Source organism: Tachysurus vachellii, chromosome 23 (assembly GCF_030014155.1).
Source record: "Tachysurus vachellii isolate PV-2020 chromosome 23, HZAU_Pvac_v1, whole genome shotgun sequence".
In the NCBI taxonomy this organism is placed as follows: Eukaryota; Metazoa; Chordata; class Actinopteri; order Siluriformes; family Bagridae; genus Tachysurus; species Tachysurus vachellii.
Window position 1 is genome coordinate 3378597 of NC_083482.1, and position 19129 is coordinate 3397725.

At 39.1% G+C, this 19129-nt stretch overlaps 2 protein-coding genes across 2 annotated transcripts in view; one reads left to right on the forward strand and one right to left on the reverse strand.

Annotated features, from left to right (window-relative positions):
- Window positions 1-19129, reverse strand: part of LOC132839064 (calpain-2 catalytic subunit-like) — a 31430-nt gene that overhangs the window by 5631 nt on the left and 6670 nt on the right. The gene's annotated exons all lie outside the window — the stretch shown is intronic.
- Window positions 611-14244, forward strand: capn8 (calpain 8). Its single transcript, XM_060859837.1, has 21 exons — window positions 611-921; window positions 1776-1845; window positions 2792-2910; window positions 3488-3621; window positions 6261-6429; window positions 7208-7291; window positions 8450-8535; window positions 8626-8700; window positions 9084-9244; window positions 10210-10379; window positions 10496-10507; window positions 10632-10843; window positions 11305-11341; window positions 11480-11545; window positions 11620-11677; window positions 11767-11831; window positions 11960-12028; window positions 12734-12812; window positions 12910-13026; window positions 13194-13252; window positions 14034-14244. The coding sequence occupies exons 1-21, from the start codon at window positions 685-687 to the stop codon at window positions 14055-14057; spliced, it is 2103 nt and encodes a 700-aa protein (XP_060715820.1). The 5' UTR covers window positions 611-684; the 3' UTR covers window positions 14058-14244.

Below are 19129 nucleotides of genomic sequence, written 5' to 3' on the forward strand. Positions count from 1 at the left end.
AGTTATTATGAATTATTATTATGAATTATTATTATTATTATTATTATTATTATTATTATTATTATTATTATCATTATCATCATCATTATTATTATTAATACTACTACTACTACTAATAATAATAATAATAATAATCATTTGTATTTCCATGAACAATGTTTTGTTATAGCCGATAATACATAATAGCCTGTTGGCCATATTAACCAGTGTTTATCTTCTGTCAGTTTGGTATATTTGGCATATCTATGTAAGTCAGATGTTTCTTTACCTTCTCAAACCACTGTACATGCATCAGGAAATCAATTTAAAAGGCATGTGAAGGGGTTTCTCAGGTTACCACACATATATTCACAGATGCGTGACTAATAGAGAAACCTAATGAATGAAGATGTTTCCTGATGGGGAATGGAATGTTTTTGCACTTTGTTCTTTAGTTTCATTCTGGTCTTGCATGCCAGCAGAATTTGATGTGTGCTCAATGTTTTACTGATTCAAATTGTCCACAAGATGGCAGACAACCTGCTCACAGGTACACACTTTTACCTGCCCTGCCCTGCCCCTTTCCCCACCCTCTGCCCTCCGCCCTTCACAACCTGAACATAAGCTCAGTCAAGCTGCACAGAGATGCAAACACTCTTTACCACGCTCTTTGAAGACTAGCACTCGAGACCAATCTGTATCAAGATGTCTAACATAGCCCATGTGCTGGCCAAAAGGAAGGACAAAGAGGAAGGACTGGGAGACAATGACAATGCCATTCCTTTCAATAACCAGGCTTTTGAGAAGCTGCGACGTGAGTGCTTGGACAGTGGCAAACTCTTCTGCGACCCCACGTTCCCTGCTGAAGCCCGCTCTCTAGGATACAACCAGCTAGGACGATATTCCTCTAAGACCACAGGAGTGGAGTGGAAAAGGCCATCGGTAAGAACTATGACAGTGTGTGATAGATAATCTGTACCTTTGGGGCATTTTTTCATTTGCAAATTAGTCAGTGTTGGTTTTCTTTTCCTTAATGTGGAGCTCAAACAGTGCTTTAATGTATCGCCAATGTATTGTTTACAGCTTCAGAATAACTCCAACCTAAACTCATCACAAAACTTCTTACCCAGAGCAGTTACTTTCTTCTTTAAAGTGCATCGATAAGAAGTGACCGATATCAATATAATATACAAATACTAGATAACAAAAAACTACCACAATGTGTAATGATCCTGTGTGCTTTACTTAGAAATCAATTAACTATTAATGACAGGCAATGACACACAACAGCTCATTGAGTGTTACAGCACTAACTTATTATTCCCCTATAACAGCATGTCCTCAAAGATGGCAGTTCCTTGTCGATTAAAAATTATAATTTTGACACATTTATAATTACATTTAATGTTGCGGAAGACTCACAAAACAACCTGGTTCCTGTTATGATGTGTTATAACCATTATAAACAATCATTCTCTCATCATCCTTTCTTTTTTCCCTTATTTCTTGAAGTGAATAAGAAGAATACAATGGAGTTTGTCACATAACTGAGAAACCGCAAACTTTTCTGTCCTTGCGTGTGTACCTTAAAGTGCTGGAGTTACGCTGTGCGTTTGTTGGACATTTTGATATATTATGTGGTGTGTCCATGATTCAAGTACCTGTGAATACGTTTTTGAAACTAAGTTACTAGAACAAGCTCATTAACACAAACAATTTCCCAAGCTGCAGTTAAAGAAATTTAAATCAACACCTTCTGATAAGATCATTCTTTCTTTTCCTCTGATATTTTTAAGGAGCTTTGTCCAAACCCTCAGTTCATTTGCGACGGCGCTACGAGGACTGACATCCGACAGGGAGCTCTAGGTGAGCTGCATTTACATTTACGGCATTTAGAAGTTGCCCTTATCCGGAGTGGCATGCAAATGTGCTTTGAAGTCTCCGTCAATGAAAACATCAACAATGGTTCACTAGGTTACAGACTCTTTTTTTTTTAAATACAAGAAGAGGTAGGTCTTCACCCGTCACTTGAAGATGCATTGTCTTTAGTATCTGGGTGTCAAATAAGGCGATAGGTGATCGTACAGTATTAAATTTCTGACACGCTGTGCTGATTATCAGCCTGGGAAAAAAAACAAAGCAAAACAAACACACAATAAAAACAGTTACGCCATGGTGCAACACACTTACATGACATATGGCTGGTAATGTAGTCTAAGCTGAGTGTTGTAACCTATCCATATTACATCAAAACAAAGGGCTTTGGATCTGGGTGTTACTACTGCACAATTAGCACAAAACCCATTAAATATAATCTCAGACTTCATAGTAATGCGACACCTAACCACCTTGAGCAACAGTCATAACAGTAAGTTTAGCCTTTGGCTCAGGATATACGGATAAAATTCTGACTTGGAAATATGTTGGTCCACCAAAACAGCTTCAGGGCACATTTAGCAAGTCTCAGGAACAGTAGCAATGGATACACACATAGTAAAACTTAGAATTGATTCACGCTTCAATCCTTTATCAAGGAATCACGTGGATCTAGCCACATAACAGAGACATTGTTTTGTATCCTGAGGCACAAAATACTTCCTTTTGAATGCCAAAGCCCAATGTGTACCTTAAGACATTTTTGAAGGTATTCTACATCCACATTATCATGTATGAGATACAGAACCTGCTCCAGAATTTGTGGAAAAGAATTTTTCAAAAGTTTTCAGTGAATTTTATTTTAATATATTTTAAAGATTGCACTGTACATCCCACAAAGACAATGATTAAGCTATATGGCCTTTGACCCCTCCAGGTGACTGTTGGCTCCTGGCGGCCATTGCCTCTTTGACTCTGGACACTGATGTTCTGGGTCGGGTTGTTCCTGCTAACCAAAGTTTCACTGAAAAGTATGCTGGCATCTTTCATTTCCAGGTGGGATTAAAATATCTTGTTCTTTATTGGGCTGACATGGTGTAATAAGGGCTTAAAATGATTGTGTTTTAAAGCTAGCAATCAAGCTATAATTAACCAAGTTGCATAAGCTAACTAGTGATCTAGATAAAGACATGTAATTATGTAAAGTTTTTTAACAACAGCTATACAAAAGAAATCTCAAAGCAACTTTCAATTGAGGCATTATTCTTTTCTTGTATATTACTTCTCGAACATACAAAGGTACAGCACTGGCAGTTTTGGGACTTGAACTCATAACTTTCCAATCATTTACTATCAACAGCTGATCAACTGCTCCAGAGACCTATTTAACCTTCTGTGCCTGTAAACCAGCAGAAGTCACTGAATTTAATTTATAATTAGCCATGAAGGCTAATCAGAGTAATGAATATTTTTATTAGACATAGTCCTAGCCACTTTTAGTTATGGCCTAGTTCTAGATAAGCCTTATTTTCTGCCTTTCAAAAGATTGTGGAAATTTCATACTACCCTAACGAATGTATTTACTGTTAATCTCTAAACTTAAACTTAATCTTTTAAACCTCTTCATCCACAGCTTTGGCGTTATGGTGAGTGGGTGGATGTTGTCATTGATGACCGTCTGCCCACAAGAAACGGGGAGCTGCTGTTTGTTCACTCGGCCGAAGGGAACGAGTTCTGGAGCGCCCTGCTGGAGAAAGCCTATGCAAAGTGAGTGTGTGATTTCATGTGTAAATAACACTGATGCATTTTCGTGCAAGATAACAGGCGGTGTCTAACATTAACCTGAGTCATAGACTGCAAACATTGCTTGCCATATCCAGCCACAGCCCAAAATACACACACCGTCCACCCTGGTAGAACATCATTTAATTCTTAACAATTTTCCTTCAGAACTAGTGGAGCACCATTTTGCTCCTTCCCTTGATGTGTACCAGCAGAAAAGTCACCTTAAGATTGTTACCCTCTGTAGATAAAAGGTCCTCACTAAGTCAAACATACTGTAGCCATGGAAATACTGTTGCATTTTCATTACATTTGCATTGCTTGAACACAGAGTACAGGGAGCTGGCAGCAAGCAGAGGCAACACCTTCCACTAGTGGCCTAGTTCGTACCATTATACCAGGCTTCAGGAAGTGGTGTTTGAGTCAGCTAACTTGCTTTCTCAACTACACGAACTCTTCCAATTGGAGTCTGTTTTGTGAATCCATTGATGAATCTGAATTGAGTCCCTTAAGTTTAGTGAACAACTGTTTATTTTGTGATTTGCTCAAATCTGGGCAGAAAAAAAATCTCCAGCAACTTGGTAATTTCTCAACAAAACACATCCTGCCAGTGATTTGCACCTGCAAAGCTGTATTTTGCTACACTGGTACCCAAATATTAACTCTATAATAAAAGAACAGCTGTTGCCTATTGTTGGGTCTTGTGCCTATTGAACAGCTAAGGCACAAGACCCAACACAACACCAACTGTCTATACTGATAGCCAGTACAGTGCAGGCACTACTACAGAGACAGGCCAGAGATAGTATGTGGGCCACAACACCTGATTCAGTTCTATTCACGATCATTTAAAAAAATCCACCCATTACCATATATCTGAAGGGATCTGGGGTACAGGTGGCTCTGTATACCTTTCCTACTGGTGTAGCTTTAGCTTTAGGGTTTTCAAGAAGTATGTGCCAGTCAACCTTTGAGCTCCAGCAATGGCAATATCTGGGTGTACCATTTTATCAGGACCATTGGCTGGCAAACCCAACAGGAAGCCAAGCCAAACATGTTTTCTGATTTTGTTAAGATTGTTAATCTTATTAACAATGGACACTGTTTCGAAGTATCTTTACAGCAGAAAAGAAACTTGATACAAAAAATGTAATATCATATGAAGATTAATATAATACAAAAATTCAAGATTAATATTAGATATATTTAAACGTGGGGGGCACGGTGGCTTAGTGGTTAGCATGTTTGCCTCACACCTCCAGGGTCGGGGTTCGATTCCCGCCTCCACCTTGTGTGTGTGGAGTTTGCATGTTCTCCCCGTGCCTCGGGGGTTTCCTCCGGGTTCTCCGGTTTCCTCCCCTGGTCCAAAGGCATGCATGGTAGGTTGATTGGCATCTCTGGAAAATTGTCCCTAGTGTGTGATTGTGTGAGTGAATGAGTGTGTGTGTGCCCTGCGATGGGTTGGCACTCCGTCCAGGGTGTATCCTGCCTTGATGCCCAATGACGCCTGAGATAGGCACAGGCTCCCCGTGACCCGAGGTAGTTTGAATAAGCGGTAGAAAATGAATGAATGAATGAATGAATGAATATTTAAACGTGTTTGAATTTATCCCTAATGAACAAGCCTGTGTTGACTGAGGTGACTGTGGCAAGGAAGAACTCCCTTAGATAGAAGAGGAAGAAAACAGGAGGAACCAGACTCAAAAGGGAACTCATCCGTATTTGGGTGACACTGGAGGTTGTGATTATAAATATACTTGTTGTCCTCAAAGACTTCATCTAGTTGGCATCTCCTCTTAGTATGTCTGAATACTTCATGAGGCAGAGTCCAACTGGATGCCTCAGGATCCTCACAGGGCTGGCCTCATCTCAATGAAGGTCCAAAATCTACATGCAAGCGGAGAGGAATTGGTGTAGCTGCTGTTGATAGTAATATACTGTAGAATATAGAAGAGAGAGCAGTACCAGCATTCAAATGATTCTCATTCACAATAATGTATGGTATTGGCACTATTTTAAAGTGTTGTCCATCAGGATGTGTTACAAACCCACTTCATGAATCTCATCCTCAATTTCTAGAATGAAAAGAAGTGTCACAGAATATTGTGACTTGGAATAACCCTGTGGTAGAAAGGTGTGGATCTATTGGATGTTTCCCCTGTTTCCTATGGGTACTTGTAAAGAAAACAAACAAAAAGCAAGTTCTGTAGGAAACCACTCTGCTTTTCTCCACTCAGGTGTAACCATCTAATGACTGCAAAGGGCAAAACAAATACATTAATCTGTGTATTTTTATCCCCTATGTGTCTGTCTTTTACATTGTAATTAGTCTCTTCTGGATTTTGAAACCCTGGACCAATTTGAAAAAAAGACGCTCAAAAACGATCACTCAGCTGAAATGCACTACTTCTCATTTGTTTCTCTGATATTTGTTCTGATATTTTCCTTAAAAAGCAATACATTCGCTATGCCAACGGAGGATTTTACTTGACATCAAGCTAAATGAGTAATGGCTATTTTAAAATCTGTCCGAACAAACTACGTTTATTAAGCTTATTCAGGGCTTCAGAGTCACTATGACCAGTCTGAGATTTTCCAAGTCCAAATTCTGGTTCGCTTTCCAGGGTGAACAGCTCTTATGAAGCTCTTTCCGGTGGCTCCACCACTGAGGGCTTTGAGGATTTTACCGGTGGAATTGCAGAGAGCTATGAACTGCTAAGACCCCCACCGACTCTGTTCAACATCATCAAGAAGGCACTGGATCGTGGATCTCTGCTTGGCTGCTCTATAGACGTGAGTATTACAAGGTTATCGTTCTTATACCTGCATCGTTATTTAGACACAAAATAACTGACTGCACAGGACCATTCATGTCAAATGCAATCGCCATCATAGATTAAGGGCTACAGACATTTCACGACACATCTAAGGGGCTTTATATTGTCCAGATATGTCCAGTTTCTTTGATTTGATACTATTAGGCTTTCAGTGAGGTACCAAATTGACCACACATTTCCATGTTTCATCAAACTTACGGTTGTTTGAATTATTTAATTAATCATACAATTATTTACTAGTTGCACCAGGAAGATTGTGTCATTGTTATTGCTTCAACAAACAAGACTGTAAGCTGTTATTCAAACAGTATGTCGAAATGTATAATGCCTCATTCATTCTGCTGCAGGTGAGCAATCAGTCTAATTTGTTTAGTAACATGAAACCCTTTGTGTAATATTCATTACACTCCAAAATGACCAAGTGAAAAATGTTATTAAGTGTAAACCCACAATGTCAGACCTAATCTCAGGTAGCATATATCTGCTCATATATTTCGAATTCCTACGATTCACCTTCATACATATCTATACGAGGTGTGCTTACATTGGAGCGCAAAATAACATTCATGAATAATAAATATTGGCTGAAAAAGACAACAAAGCTGACATAGGAACAGCATTTCATAACGGATATGGATTTTGCTAGTCTTAATATGTAATGAATAATCTTGATATGAATAAAGTTTGAAAGAAAAGATCATGTTGTTGAACGTCTATGTTCTGCACCTGAACAGATCTCCAGCGCATATGAAACAGAAGCAGTGACCAGGCAGAAGCTGGTAAAGGGACACGCCTACTCTCTCACAGGAGCAGAAGTGGTGAGACCTAGCTCCCTCTCTTTGGTATCCTAGTGCCATATACTGTATGTCAAGTCAATCAGCCATTGTTATACATTTGTAAATATTTAGAAACTGTCACAGCCGGTTAAAGACGTGCACCAGTCTCAGTGTGCAAATATTTAAAGATAAACTCGTCCTAACTCCCCAGACCGTTCTAGGGAAATTTGCAATGTTCATTTTGTTTTAACAGTTTGTTAACCAAAAAAAAAGAAATCTTCAAGTATGTTTTTGTTTAGCATGTTTGCCTGAAAATGTGGACACCATTATGGTGTAATTACAACGACATTTGTATAAGAATATGATTATTATTATTTTTTTTTAATTATTGATTCTGTTCATCAAATCAACATGACAGTTGACATTAAAATTAGATGTCAGCTTGATGTTTTGGACAATAATTATAAACAGTCTGGTCTTGGTAAAATCGACAAAATGTTTTTTTTTCATTCTGAGAAGACTTCGAGACAATTTTTTATGAATAGAATAATGAACCATAGGCACTGTTTCTTAAACGCAAAGCAGAAAGTGACTGCCAATATTTAAATAATATGAAAATTAAAAATAGTTAAACTATAACCTTGATTTATTATGAAAAGTTATTCAGTAAATAGGTATTTGGCATTATGTCATTAGGTGAAACTCAATAATATACAATAATATATAAGGTTGGATCAAATGCTATTTTATCATTTCTGAATAGCGAATAAGTTAAACCGTTTTTTTTAATTAGGTTAAGTTTACCATTATTAATGTGAAAATTGTATATAGGTGATTCATGCAGCTGTATATTGTGCAAACCCAATTAAGTGTTGATTTTAACTGAACGGGCCGCCCAGAAAATCAACTTCTGCAAGTGTATAACATAACTCTGTATAGAGGAGAACTTCCCCAGTGTAAACATTGACACAGCTTTTGTAGAACCTTAGTCAGTGACTCTGAATACAGCCCTTTTGTGATGCTCATACTGTAGGCTCCCAGGGCACAACGGTTATGGCTCTGGGCTACTGATCCACCAAGCTACCTCTGTTGTGCCCTTGAGCAAGACCCTTAACCCTGTCTGCACTGTATCATGGCTGAAACTGCACCCTGACTTGTTAGAAACTTGTGATTATAATAACAGGATTCTTCATCTCCTAGGTTCATGTGTATGGCAACCCAGTTCAGCTGGTGCGGCTGAGGAATCCATGGGGTCAAGTGGAATGGACCGGAGCTTGGAGTGATGAGTAATGAGGTTTTATTACTGTAGATGGATAATCAATGCCATAAGTTAGCATGAAAACAGATGAAAAACCTCTTGATGTTTCCATCCTCAGCTCTAGCGAGTGGGATCGAGTTCTACCAGACGAGAAGGCCAAACTCGATCACTCAGCAGAGGATGGAGAGTTCTGGTATTCATTCATTCATTCATTCATTCATTCATTCATTCATTCTTTCTTTCTTCCCCCCCCCCTTTCCTTCCTTTTGCTTTTCTTTCCTATCTTCTTCCCCCCTTCCTTCATTACTTCTTTTATTCTTTCTTTTCTTTCTTTGTTCCTTCTTTTTTCCATTCCTTCCATCCTTACTTTCTGTTTGCCTGTCATTTTCTTCTAGTATTGTCTCTTACTTTTCTTGAAAGAGTTCTAAAAGAGTTTTTACAAATCGTATGGTGTCAAAAGTGTCAGGGTTCAGTTTATTGACCAATTGTTTTACTTCAAACTGAGTTTTTTTTTTGTTTGTTTCTTAAAAGCAAACTCACCATTTTTAATAAAGACAAACTCATCTCTTCTTTCAGGATGGCTTATTCAGATTTTGTGCAGCATTACTCCAAGTTGGAGATTTGTAACCTGACCCCTGATACGCTATCGAGTGAAGGAGTCGCCCGCTGGAGCTATCATCAGTTTGAAGGCACTTGGAAGGTTGGCTCTTCTGCTGGTGGCTGCAGAAACAACCCAGGTTCATGGTCTTATACTTAAATAGCTTAGTCCATGGACAGGCTGTGTGTATAGATTAACATATACATAAAACCAAACAGCTATAAGAACAAAATGATGCCAAGGTTTATTTTGCAGACTCAGTCAAAGAACAATCCAAAACCCAGACATTTTGAAGCAGTCAGGATCATAAACAGTAAACAAAAGCCAAAAAATAATCCAAACAAAATCTAAAATAAACCCAACAAGGCAGCCAGACATAACAAAGGCTCCAAACTTGAGCAAAAAAAATAGGTAGGGCAAAACTTCTCAAAGAGTAAGATTACATGAGCTGCTATAAGCTGTTAAACCAGGAAGTGGTTGTAATACCATTCAAGAGACATCAGCCTGTAGGAAGTGTCCTGAGCTCACATTACAGTCTCACTGAGATCGTTTAGTACCTTACGCATAAAGTGTCACAATGACATACAGCTCTGAAATAAAGGCCTATTTTTTATCACCAGCCGACTCTAGGAATTTTAGGTTTGTATAACTTTTCATTCTTCCAAAGCTAACCACAAGCATTTGTGGTACAGTTTTAGCTGGAAAATGGACAAACACAGTTACAAGCAACAAAATTTAGTTAAATAAGGTGGCTTAGGGTCAGAAAGTACCAAATAATGAAAGCTGTTAAGGCATTATGTGAAACAGTTGAAGGATCCACGGTTCCTTGTTTCTGCAGTTCTAGAGAAAAAATGAAACCTGAATATACCACAACTAAATATGGAGTTGAGTAATCCTGACAGACTTCAGGGGTGGGTATCAACTCCGTATGATATTTCTTATGCAAGGCTTTGGGATGGTTGTTGGTGGTTTGATGCATCCTGACATGAAGAGGATTTACTCTTATCACCCTGAAGTTGATTATTATAGATATTTAAATACTGCCATGTTGTTTTGCAAGCTCAGACACACTATTCTAATCATTTGAATTTGTATTCTGTCTAGCGACCTTTTGCTCAAACCCCCAGTACGTGATAAAGCTGGACGAGATGGATGATGACCCCCATGACGGAATAGACGGGTGCTCCTTTTTGGTTGGATTGATGCAGAAAGATATGCGCCAAGAGATGCAGTATGGACGAGACCTCAACACCATTGGCTTTGCGATCTACAAGGTAAGGACCGTTGTGGTATTTCTGGACTAAAAATGCACAAAAATAAGGTTTTGCAGAATTAAAAGTAATAAACAAGTACTAACATATATATTCTCTTGTGTGGGTTTGTGTTTCAGGTTCCTGATGAGGTATGTTAACCAGGCATTAATTATCAAATTTATACAGTTTGAGAAAATGGTTTCTCATTATATAAAGCGATAACTGAGTAGGTAATCTTGGGTTGTTGTTGTTTTGTATGCTTTTATCCTGCAGTTTAAAGGTCAAAATAACATTCACCTTGGCCCCGACGTCTTGCTGCGTCAGAGAGCTGTGGCCATGAGCAACACCTTTATAAATATGCGTGAGGTGTGCGGCCGATTTAAACTGCCGCCCGGTGAATACGTCATTATTCCATCTACGTTCGAGCCGCACCGCAAGGGTAACTTCATACTCCGCGTTTTTGCTGAGAAACACGCCACTGCCAGGTACGACTGCTGTACACAAGTGAAAACATCTCAGGGGATAATATTGGTCTTATATATTGGGCAGTGGTGGCTCAGCTGGTTAAGGCTCTGGGTTGTACATCGGAGGATCGGGGTTCAAAGCCCAGCACAGCCAAGCTGCCACTGCTGGGCCCTTGAGCAAGGCCCTTAACCCTCCCTGCTCCAGGGGCGCTGTATCATAGCTGCCCCTGCACTCTGACTGTGAAGAAAATAATTCCACTGTGCTGTAATGTATATGTGGCAATAATATGGGCTTCTATGCCCCATTTAGCCCGGGCTAAAAAATACAGACTGAAGCAGTGTTCTTATCATAAAATCACATTTTTATTTTAACTAAAATAATGATGATAATAATAATATCCAATTTTGTTTCCTATTGTGGAAGCTTGAATAAGCTGCATTTCCTGTTACACTTCCTGACTAATCCCATCCTGTTCTTCTAGCCCAATGGAGACTAACATCAACGCCAAGATTGTTAAGGTAAAATATCTAAAATAATAATAATAATAATAATAATAATATTAATAAAAAATAATAATAATAATAATAATAATAATAATAATCTCTGAATATTGTTTGTTTTTTATAAATCTGCCCTAACCACATTCTGTCTGATAGGAGAAGATCTCTGAGACAGATGTGGACCCACACTTCCAACTCCTCTTTAAGCAAGTTGCTGGAAACGTAAGGTCAAATTATTACGTGGCTTCATTAATCTACTCCCTGGAACTGCTCTTATCATGTCATTTCATCTGCAGGATTCTGAAATTACAGCCTTAGAGCTGCAGAAGATTCTGGACAAAGTCGTGTCTCAGCGTAAGAGCTTGTTCATCCTCACATGTGTTCTCTCTTTTTCTTTGTTTGTCCACATTGAAGCCTATTTTCTGTTGGTTTGTTTGATGCAGGAACTGACCTGAAGACGGACGGCTTCAGCATGGAGACCTGTCGCTATATTATCAGCCTGCTGGATGTATCCTTTTATTGTAGATTCTCTCTCTTCAGAAGAGCCAAGCAACTGTTCAGATGTATCAGGCCCAGGGCACGGCAGGACAAATGACACTGTTAATTTGATCAAGTTTTGGCCTTGACAGGACTCAGAAAGATGGAAGTGGGAAACTCGGGCTGTTGGAGTTTCACACACTCTGGGTGAAGCTGCAGAAATATATGGTATATGACACTTATTAAATTATAAATAAAGCTGCAAATTATGCTATGCCTTAAGGACAACCTCAGTCAGTAAAATGAAACATTTTGGCAGCTTTAATTTTAGTTTGAGTCTTTTTGTTCCACTCAAGATTAGGTCATTGATGGTTAGATGGGTGTTGAATGAAGCTCTGCCCCTAGATTCTAATCGCATACAAATGCTGGTCTGAATTAATGTGTTTTTCATCCATCTACTGGGTTGCTTTTTTAATTCATCACTGGACATTTGGAATTTGTGTTAAATTCATTCATTCATTTTCTACCGCTTATCTGAACTACCTCGGGTCACGGGGAGCCTGTGCCTATCTCAGGCATCATCGGGCATCAAGGCAGGATACACCCTGGACGGAGTGCCAACCCATCGCAGGGCACACACACACTCTCATTCACTCACGCAATCACACACTACGGACAATTTTCCAGAGATGCCAGAGATGGCGGGAATCGAACCCCGACAGCTAGCTGAGGTCATAATAACTGAGATCATTTTCATTCGCTCTGGATGAGAACATCTGCCAAATGCCATAATTATAACTATCATGTTCTACATACTTTGTATATTATAAAGAATAAAAAATATACTATTGTAAAAGAAAAAGAAAAAGCATTTTCCTCATGACAAGTTAACTTACAATTTGAGGTCGAAAAGATTTCTTTCTACTTCAACAGGAGATCTTCAAGAACCATGACACAGACAACTCAGGCACTATGAGTTCCCATGAGATAAGAGAAGCTCTCAGAAATGCAGGTCATGATTGTTAATCTGGGATCGTGAAAATTACATTTATGTGTATCGCACACTAACACTGAGCAACTTACTCTACTTGATTTTGTTGTTCTCACAGGCTTCCAGCTGAACACGCACATCCTGGATGTGATAGTCATGCGTTACGCCGATCAGCAATGCGCCATTGACTTCGATGCCTTTGTGGGCTGTATAATCCGCCTGGAGCTGCTTTTCTGTAAGTGGCTCAAACCTACATAAGGATTAACAATTTGGAATAAACTTTGGTTATCGACTCAGATTATAACAACAATTTCAAAGGAAAGAAATAAAACGTGTACAGTCATCACAATCATGGGAGACATTCCTCATGGTAACCTTTGTGTTTTGTCCTGTTGTGTTCAGATATGTTCAAAAAGTTTGATAAAAACAATACTGGGAAGATTGAGCTGGATATTCTTCAGGTAAGCATCTTTATTTGCTTTACACTACAACGACAACATTTTGTCTTTTATTTTTCCCCCAAATATAATTAATCTAATAGAACCACTGTGACCCTGACCAGGCAGTTGCTAAGGATGCTACTAAACCTATTTTTTTTTTCCCCACTTGTGTTCTGTACAATCTCCAGTCTGACACACACCACTAGTCTTAAGCAATCTTTCTTTAAATTAATCTAAAATAATAATTTGAATGTTCCAAATTTTGTATTAATGTACATACTTCTACAATAGACCAAATAATATATATATATTTATATATGTAATATATCTATAGTCTAATACATGATCATTTCTATAGCAAGGTCTTACAGGGACAGGGACAGGTATACAGGGACAGGTATCTAATCTTTTTCTAATCCAGTCTTTAATCTGATTATATGTAGAGGCAAGAAAATAAAAGCTGTCTTATTGTTGATGACACGTTTTCCAATCAATGAGGAGATGTTTAAGTAGCATTTTTAGAAGGAGACTCCAGTGTCAGCTCTTTAGAACAGTTAGAGATAAAACTGACTTTAGTAATAATTTGTTTGTTAGGAACTAATTCATTGTAAACGTTGGCAAATGTAGGTGGTATAGGAAGAATTAAATACATGAGAATGTGCTGTTAGAGGAAAATAATCTAGTTTGTGGTGTCCTGGTTTTATTTGTTACACAATGTTGAACATTTTAAATTTCAATATTGTGTGTGTGTGTGTCTGTGTGTGTGTGTGTCTGTGTGTGTGTCTGTGTGTGTGTGTTTCAGTGGCTTTGCATGGCCCTAAACTGAATTCCCTCACCCATGTCCTGTGGTGTCCTGAGGAGGCGACAGCACCAATTTATTCCACGCTCATTGTGTTCTTAAGCAAATCAGTGAAAAATGTAGTTGACTTTTCGTTATTGAGCCAGTTGTAATGACATGAACTGGTATTTTAGAAAAAATATGAAAGGCAACAATAAATGCTAATTGGACCCTGTATCCAAGTTCAAGTCTTATCTTTTGCTGCTCATACGAATAAATAAATAATTGCTAATCATTGAATGACTAAATCTGGAAGCTCCTCCCAAGCCTCCGAGTCACACCCTGCTTTATTAATGGGTTCATTATATTCTATGATTTGAAATTGGTGCTATGATAAGTAGGTGTTTAACTGCTATATAATGTGTTATTAAAGATTAGGTGTTTCCAACAACATTTATGGAGAATTTAAGATAATACTGAATGGTATATCTGAAAATCTTTTGTGAATAGAATTCACTCCGTGAGACTCCATACATCCTTTTTTTATATTAGGACTTGGGTCACAAGGTGGGGGACACCCTGGATCCAAAAAAGGCACAAACACCCTATGCACCTTGAGGAAACCCCACAATTGTGAATTGTGATTATTTATTTTTTTTGTCTATTTACACACCAACTGAAGTATTGTGGTTACACAAAATAGTCCCGGCTGACATTGATGTGTGTGATTGCAATGAACTCCTTACTATGTACAATTAAGGTCGGTTATACCAGTATCTACAGTTATGTTGCATCCACTCCTTGGTCCCACCCCCAAGGGCTCATCTAGCTCATAATCTATTGAGCCAGCAGATACAGTAAATCATAATATCCCTTAAAGAGGCAACAGGAACAGTGGAAATGTGTGTGTAAAAACAGCACCGGTATCACCAGGATCAGGGTTTGGCTGCTGATAGGCAGAGTGCAGTGTACACAAAACACCTTTTTCAAGCTTATTAAAAAACACACACCCTTGTACACATATACACACACACACACAAACACAAACACTTCTTTTAAGGCATGTTAAAGGACAGCTCTCCATAATTACATGTGGTTGCAGGTCTTGTTGAAGACAGCAAACTCTCAGCCCTTTAGGAAGCCAAAATTTTTTCTGAACAAAACCAGGAAGCCAACCATCATTTTCTCAGATCCATGACTGTATTGATTCAGGATCAGTTTAAATAAACAAACGAACAACAGATATGCTTTAAGCCTTAGAGTAAAATCCAAAAAATTAATTATAAATCTCAAGTGATAATATTTTGGTAATAAGCTACAACTCTAAGATTAATAAATCGATTTTTAGACTTTGAGTTGAACTGGAGTATAAATCTGTATATGTGATTGGGTCAAGAAGAAGGTACCCTTATGAGTATGCATAGATCTAGACAAATCTAGATTTTTCAAGAGAGAAAATTTCAATTTCAAATTGCAAAAACAATTAAAGATTTTTAAATTCGATTTGTTGTAATTCTCTTTTATCTAATTCGCAGAGGACTTTTCAGTTGTTCTCCAGTCCTGATTTTATACATTTTATATATTTTATATGTAGTAATTTTACTGGAGGGGGTACACGGTGGCTTAGTGATTAGCACGTTCGCCTCACACCTCCAGGGTTGGGGGTTCGATTCCCACCTCCACCTTGTGTGTGTGGAGTTTGCATGTTCTCCCTGTGCCTCGGGGGTTTCCTCCGGGTACTCCGGTTTCCTCCCCCGGTCCAAAGACATGCATGGTAGGTTGATTGGCATCTCTGGGAAATTGTCCGTAGTGTGTGTGTGCGTGAGTGAATGAGAGTGTGTGTGTGCCCTGCGATGGGTTGGCACTCCGTCCAGGGTGTATCCTGCCTTGATAAGCGGTAGAAAATGAGTAAATGAGAGTGAGTAATTTTACTGGTGTCACCTGCTGTATGATTGCAAACGTCCTTTGTCTTGCAAGTAACGCCACCTTCTGGCCTGTGTATACAACAAGATTACAAACAAACAAGCAATACAAAACAAAACAGACGGACCCTTCATATAACCACAGTCTGTACGATATGCACAATGAAGCAATATGAGATATAACAAAAATAATGGAAGTGATGATAGACAAAAGCAACATATCCTACAAAGAGTAATTACAATAGTTATCAAAAAGTGATTGCTACCTCTATGGTCCTTGTGACTCGTCAGAAGAAAAATAAAAAGACTGGTTCCTACAGTATGTTTTGTCAAATTTTGCAGATTTCCCAGAGATGGAGTCAAGTTATCCATTCAGAAAAGAGAGGCATAACATTTTTCCTTTCACAAAAACAGAATAACTTTCTTAGCTTCAATCATGCCATATTGGACAGGGAACCGTACCTTCAGGCTAAGCGCAGGGTGAAAGAAGACAACCCTGTTGTGTGCCCCTCATTCTCATTCTCATTCATCTTCTACCGCTTATCTGAACTACCTCGGGTCACGGGGAGCCTGTGCCTATCTCAGGCGTCATCGGGCATCAAGGCAGGATACACCCTGGACGGAGTTGTTGTGTGCCCCATGTAACGTAAATTGTGGTGATCCATCAAGATTAGTTAAAACCATATGGATGATAATACAACATACTGACCCAAGAAGAAATATTTTGCTTGGAATAGATTATATTTAGAATCTACTAAGGACAAAGTCGACTTGGTCAGGGTGAATAATAGATGAAATACACTTGCAGGGCTCTCAAGTTTTGAAGAAGGGGCAAGAGTGTCATGTTTTAAATACGTCTTTCATAAGAAGTACAGTTGGCGGAGTAGAGAGAAGGAGGGAATGTCTTCTTCCTCCTCCTATGGGGTGCAATTTTACCAGCATACTTATTAAAAAATTTGATTCCAAATCTGTCAGGGCCAGCCTTCTCTCTGTACCACTCTTAACAGGAAAGATGCCTGAGAAATGGAGGAGAAGTGTTCTAGTCTTGATCTTTAAGAACAAGGATGATGTGCAGAGTTGTTGAAACTACAGAGGCAGGATCGTTGTAAAAGGGGCATAGAGATTTAAAAAAGTACAATGTTTGGAAGCGATACAGCCAGAGACAAGAACATTACCGAGCATTAGGGTCTGTTAATGTGGATATAACGCAACTGATTTACAAAACAATAAAGCAACAAAGGGTGAACAAAGATAAAAGACAGTGAACAAAAACTACGTCGCCACACCCGTCCCAACCGCTTTCCCAAACTAAGCGGTTTAAAAAAAACATATGTAATTTGAAGCCGATAAGTAGTGCAGCAGTATTACAAAAACAATAAAACATAGCAAGAAGTAAAAAAAAAAAAGCCCATTGCTAAACTGCTCCTCAAATGCCTATGAACTTTTACATTACAACAACAACAAAAACTTGATCATGAAATAAATTAATACAATGAATGCTCTGTGTAGCACATAGTGCTCATAGATAGCTGTAGACGAAAGATTAAAAAACATACAAATCACAATGATCAGCATCAACCGTGAGAAAAGACACACACGTTCTGCAGGAGGCAAAGGGCCAAGCACCTGAAAGTCTGAGAATGTTACCCAATCCTTTAACTGCTAAAAAGCCATAGCTGTGTAGACTAAGCAGAGTCATTCACAACTATGATAGTCAACAAAGGCTTGAGCCTTCTAAAGAGAGTGAAAAACATTTGATCATGTGTTACCAACCGGGCCTGTACGATGGGCTCGGCAATCTTCGGGGGTGTTGAAAAGTTACTGGCACCAAGGATTTACACAAGGACGTCAACCACAAACTGAAATTAGGCCCTCATAATCTGCACAAGCCTTCTCGATTTCTGTAACTGGCGAGGTGACTTCCAACAGTATGGCCAACACCTGAGACTGTGTAGATTCCAAAGAATCAAATTTTTCATTCATGGAGCCGTTCATCCGCAAGGAACATTACAGGTTCTGTGAAACTAGCAGTGAGCTGAGCATCATCCAAATGATAAACTCCTTGTTCACCTTCATCCTCTACTGATTTCTCCCCTTTCTTTGACTTGGGCTTCGTCATGCCGACTGTGACTGAACAATGGTGATAAGCATAATTTAACAATAAAATTATTGGTGAAAAATAAAGAATAATTAAAGGAAATGAGGGGGGCACGGTGGCTTAGTGGTTAGCACGTTCGCCTCACACCTCCAGGGTCGGGGTTCGATTCCCGCCTCCACCTTGTGTGTGTGGAGTTTGCATGTTCTCCCCGTGCCTCGGGGGTTTCCTCCAGGTACTCCGGTTTCCTCCCCCGGTCCAAAGACATGCATGGTAGGTTGATTGGCATCTCTGGAAAATTGTCCCTAGTGTGTGATTGCGTGAGTGAATGAGTGTGTGTGTGTGTGTGCCCTGCGATGGGTTGGCACTCCGTCCAGGGTGTATCCTGCCTTGATGCCCGATGACGCCTGAGATAGGCACAGGCTCCCCGTGACCCGAGGTAGTTCGGATAAGCGGTAGAAGATGAATGAATGAATAAAGGAAATGAACACGTCTACTCTATGTGGTACTCACTAGCGCCCCCTACCATCAACCTGTTTTATCGTCAATACTTATAAAGTCTAAAAATGCTGCAAGACTGTACTATACTATACCATATATATATATATTGTGCCTACAAACATACTGTTCAATATTGAACAGTTTTATTCTTTTTGGTTTGTCTCTCTGCCATATGTTCCACCATGATTAGAAAATGAAATGATGTCAAGAAAGGCTGCACCTGGGTTTCTCAACTCTGGTCCTTGAGATCCATGGTCCTGCAAGGTTTAGCTTCAAGATTACTAAAACTATACAAGCATGTGAGGCTTAGGATTAGGATTAGGACTCGAGGGAGTTGAGAAAGCCTGGGCTACACTGTGGGGAAAAGACCAGCATGCAGTTGACAAATTAGTAAGGGAAAGTTTAGTCATTTATTGTAGTGAAAACTAAAGTTAGTACTGTAACACTCCTCACCTGACTTTCAGCTGCATCTTGGTTTCCTTTGTTTCCTCTATTGGGACCAGTGAGAATATATAATTGGCTCAGTTTCGCATAGTTTCAAGCTGCTGAAACGGTACATACCCCCATCACCTGACTCAGGTCTCTGACTCAGGGCCATCCGT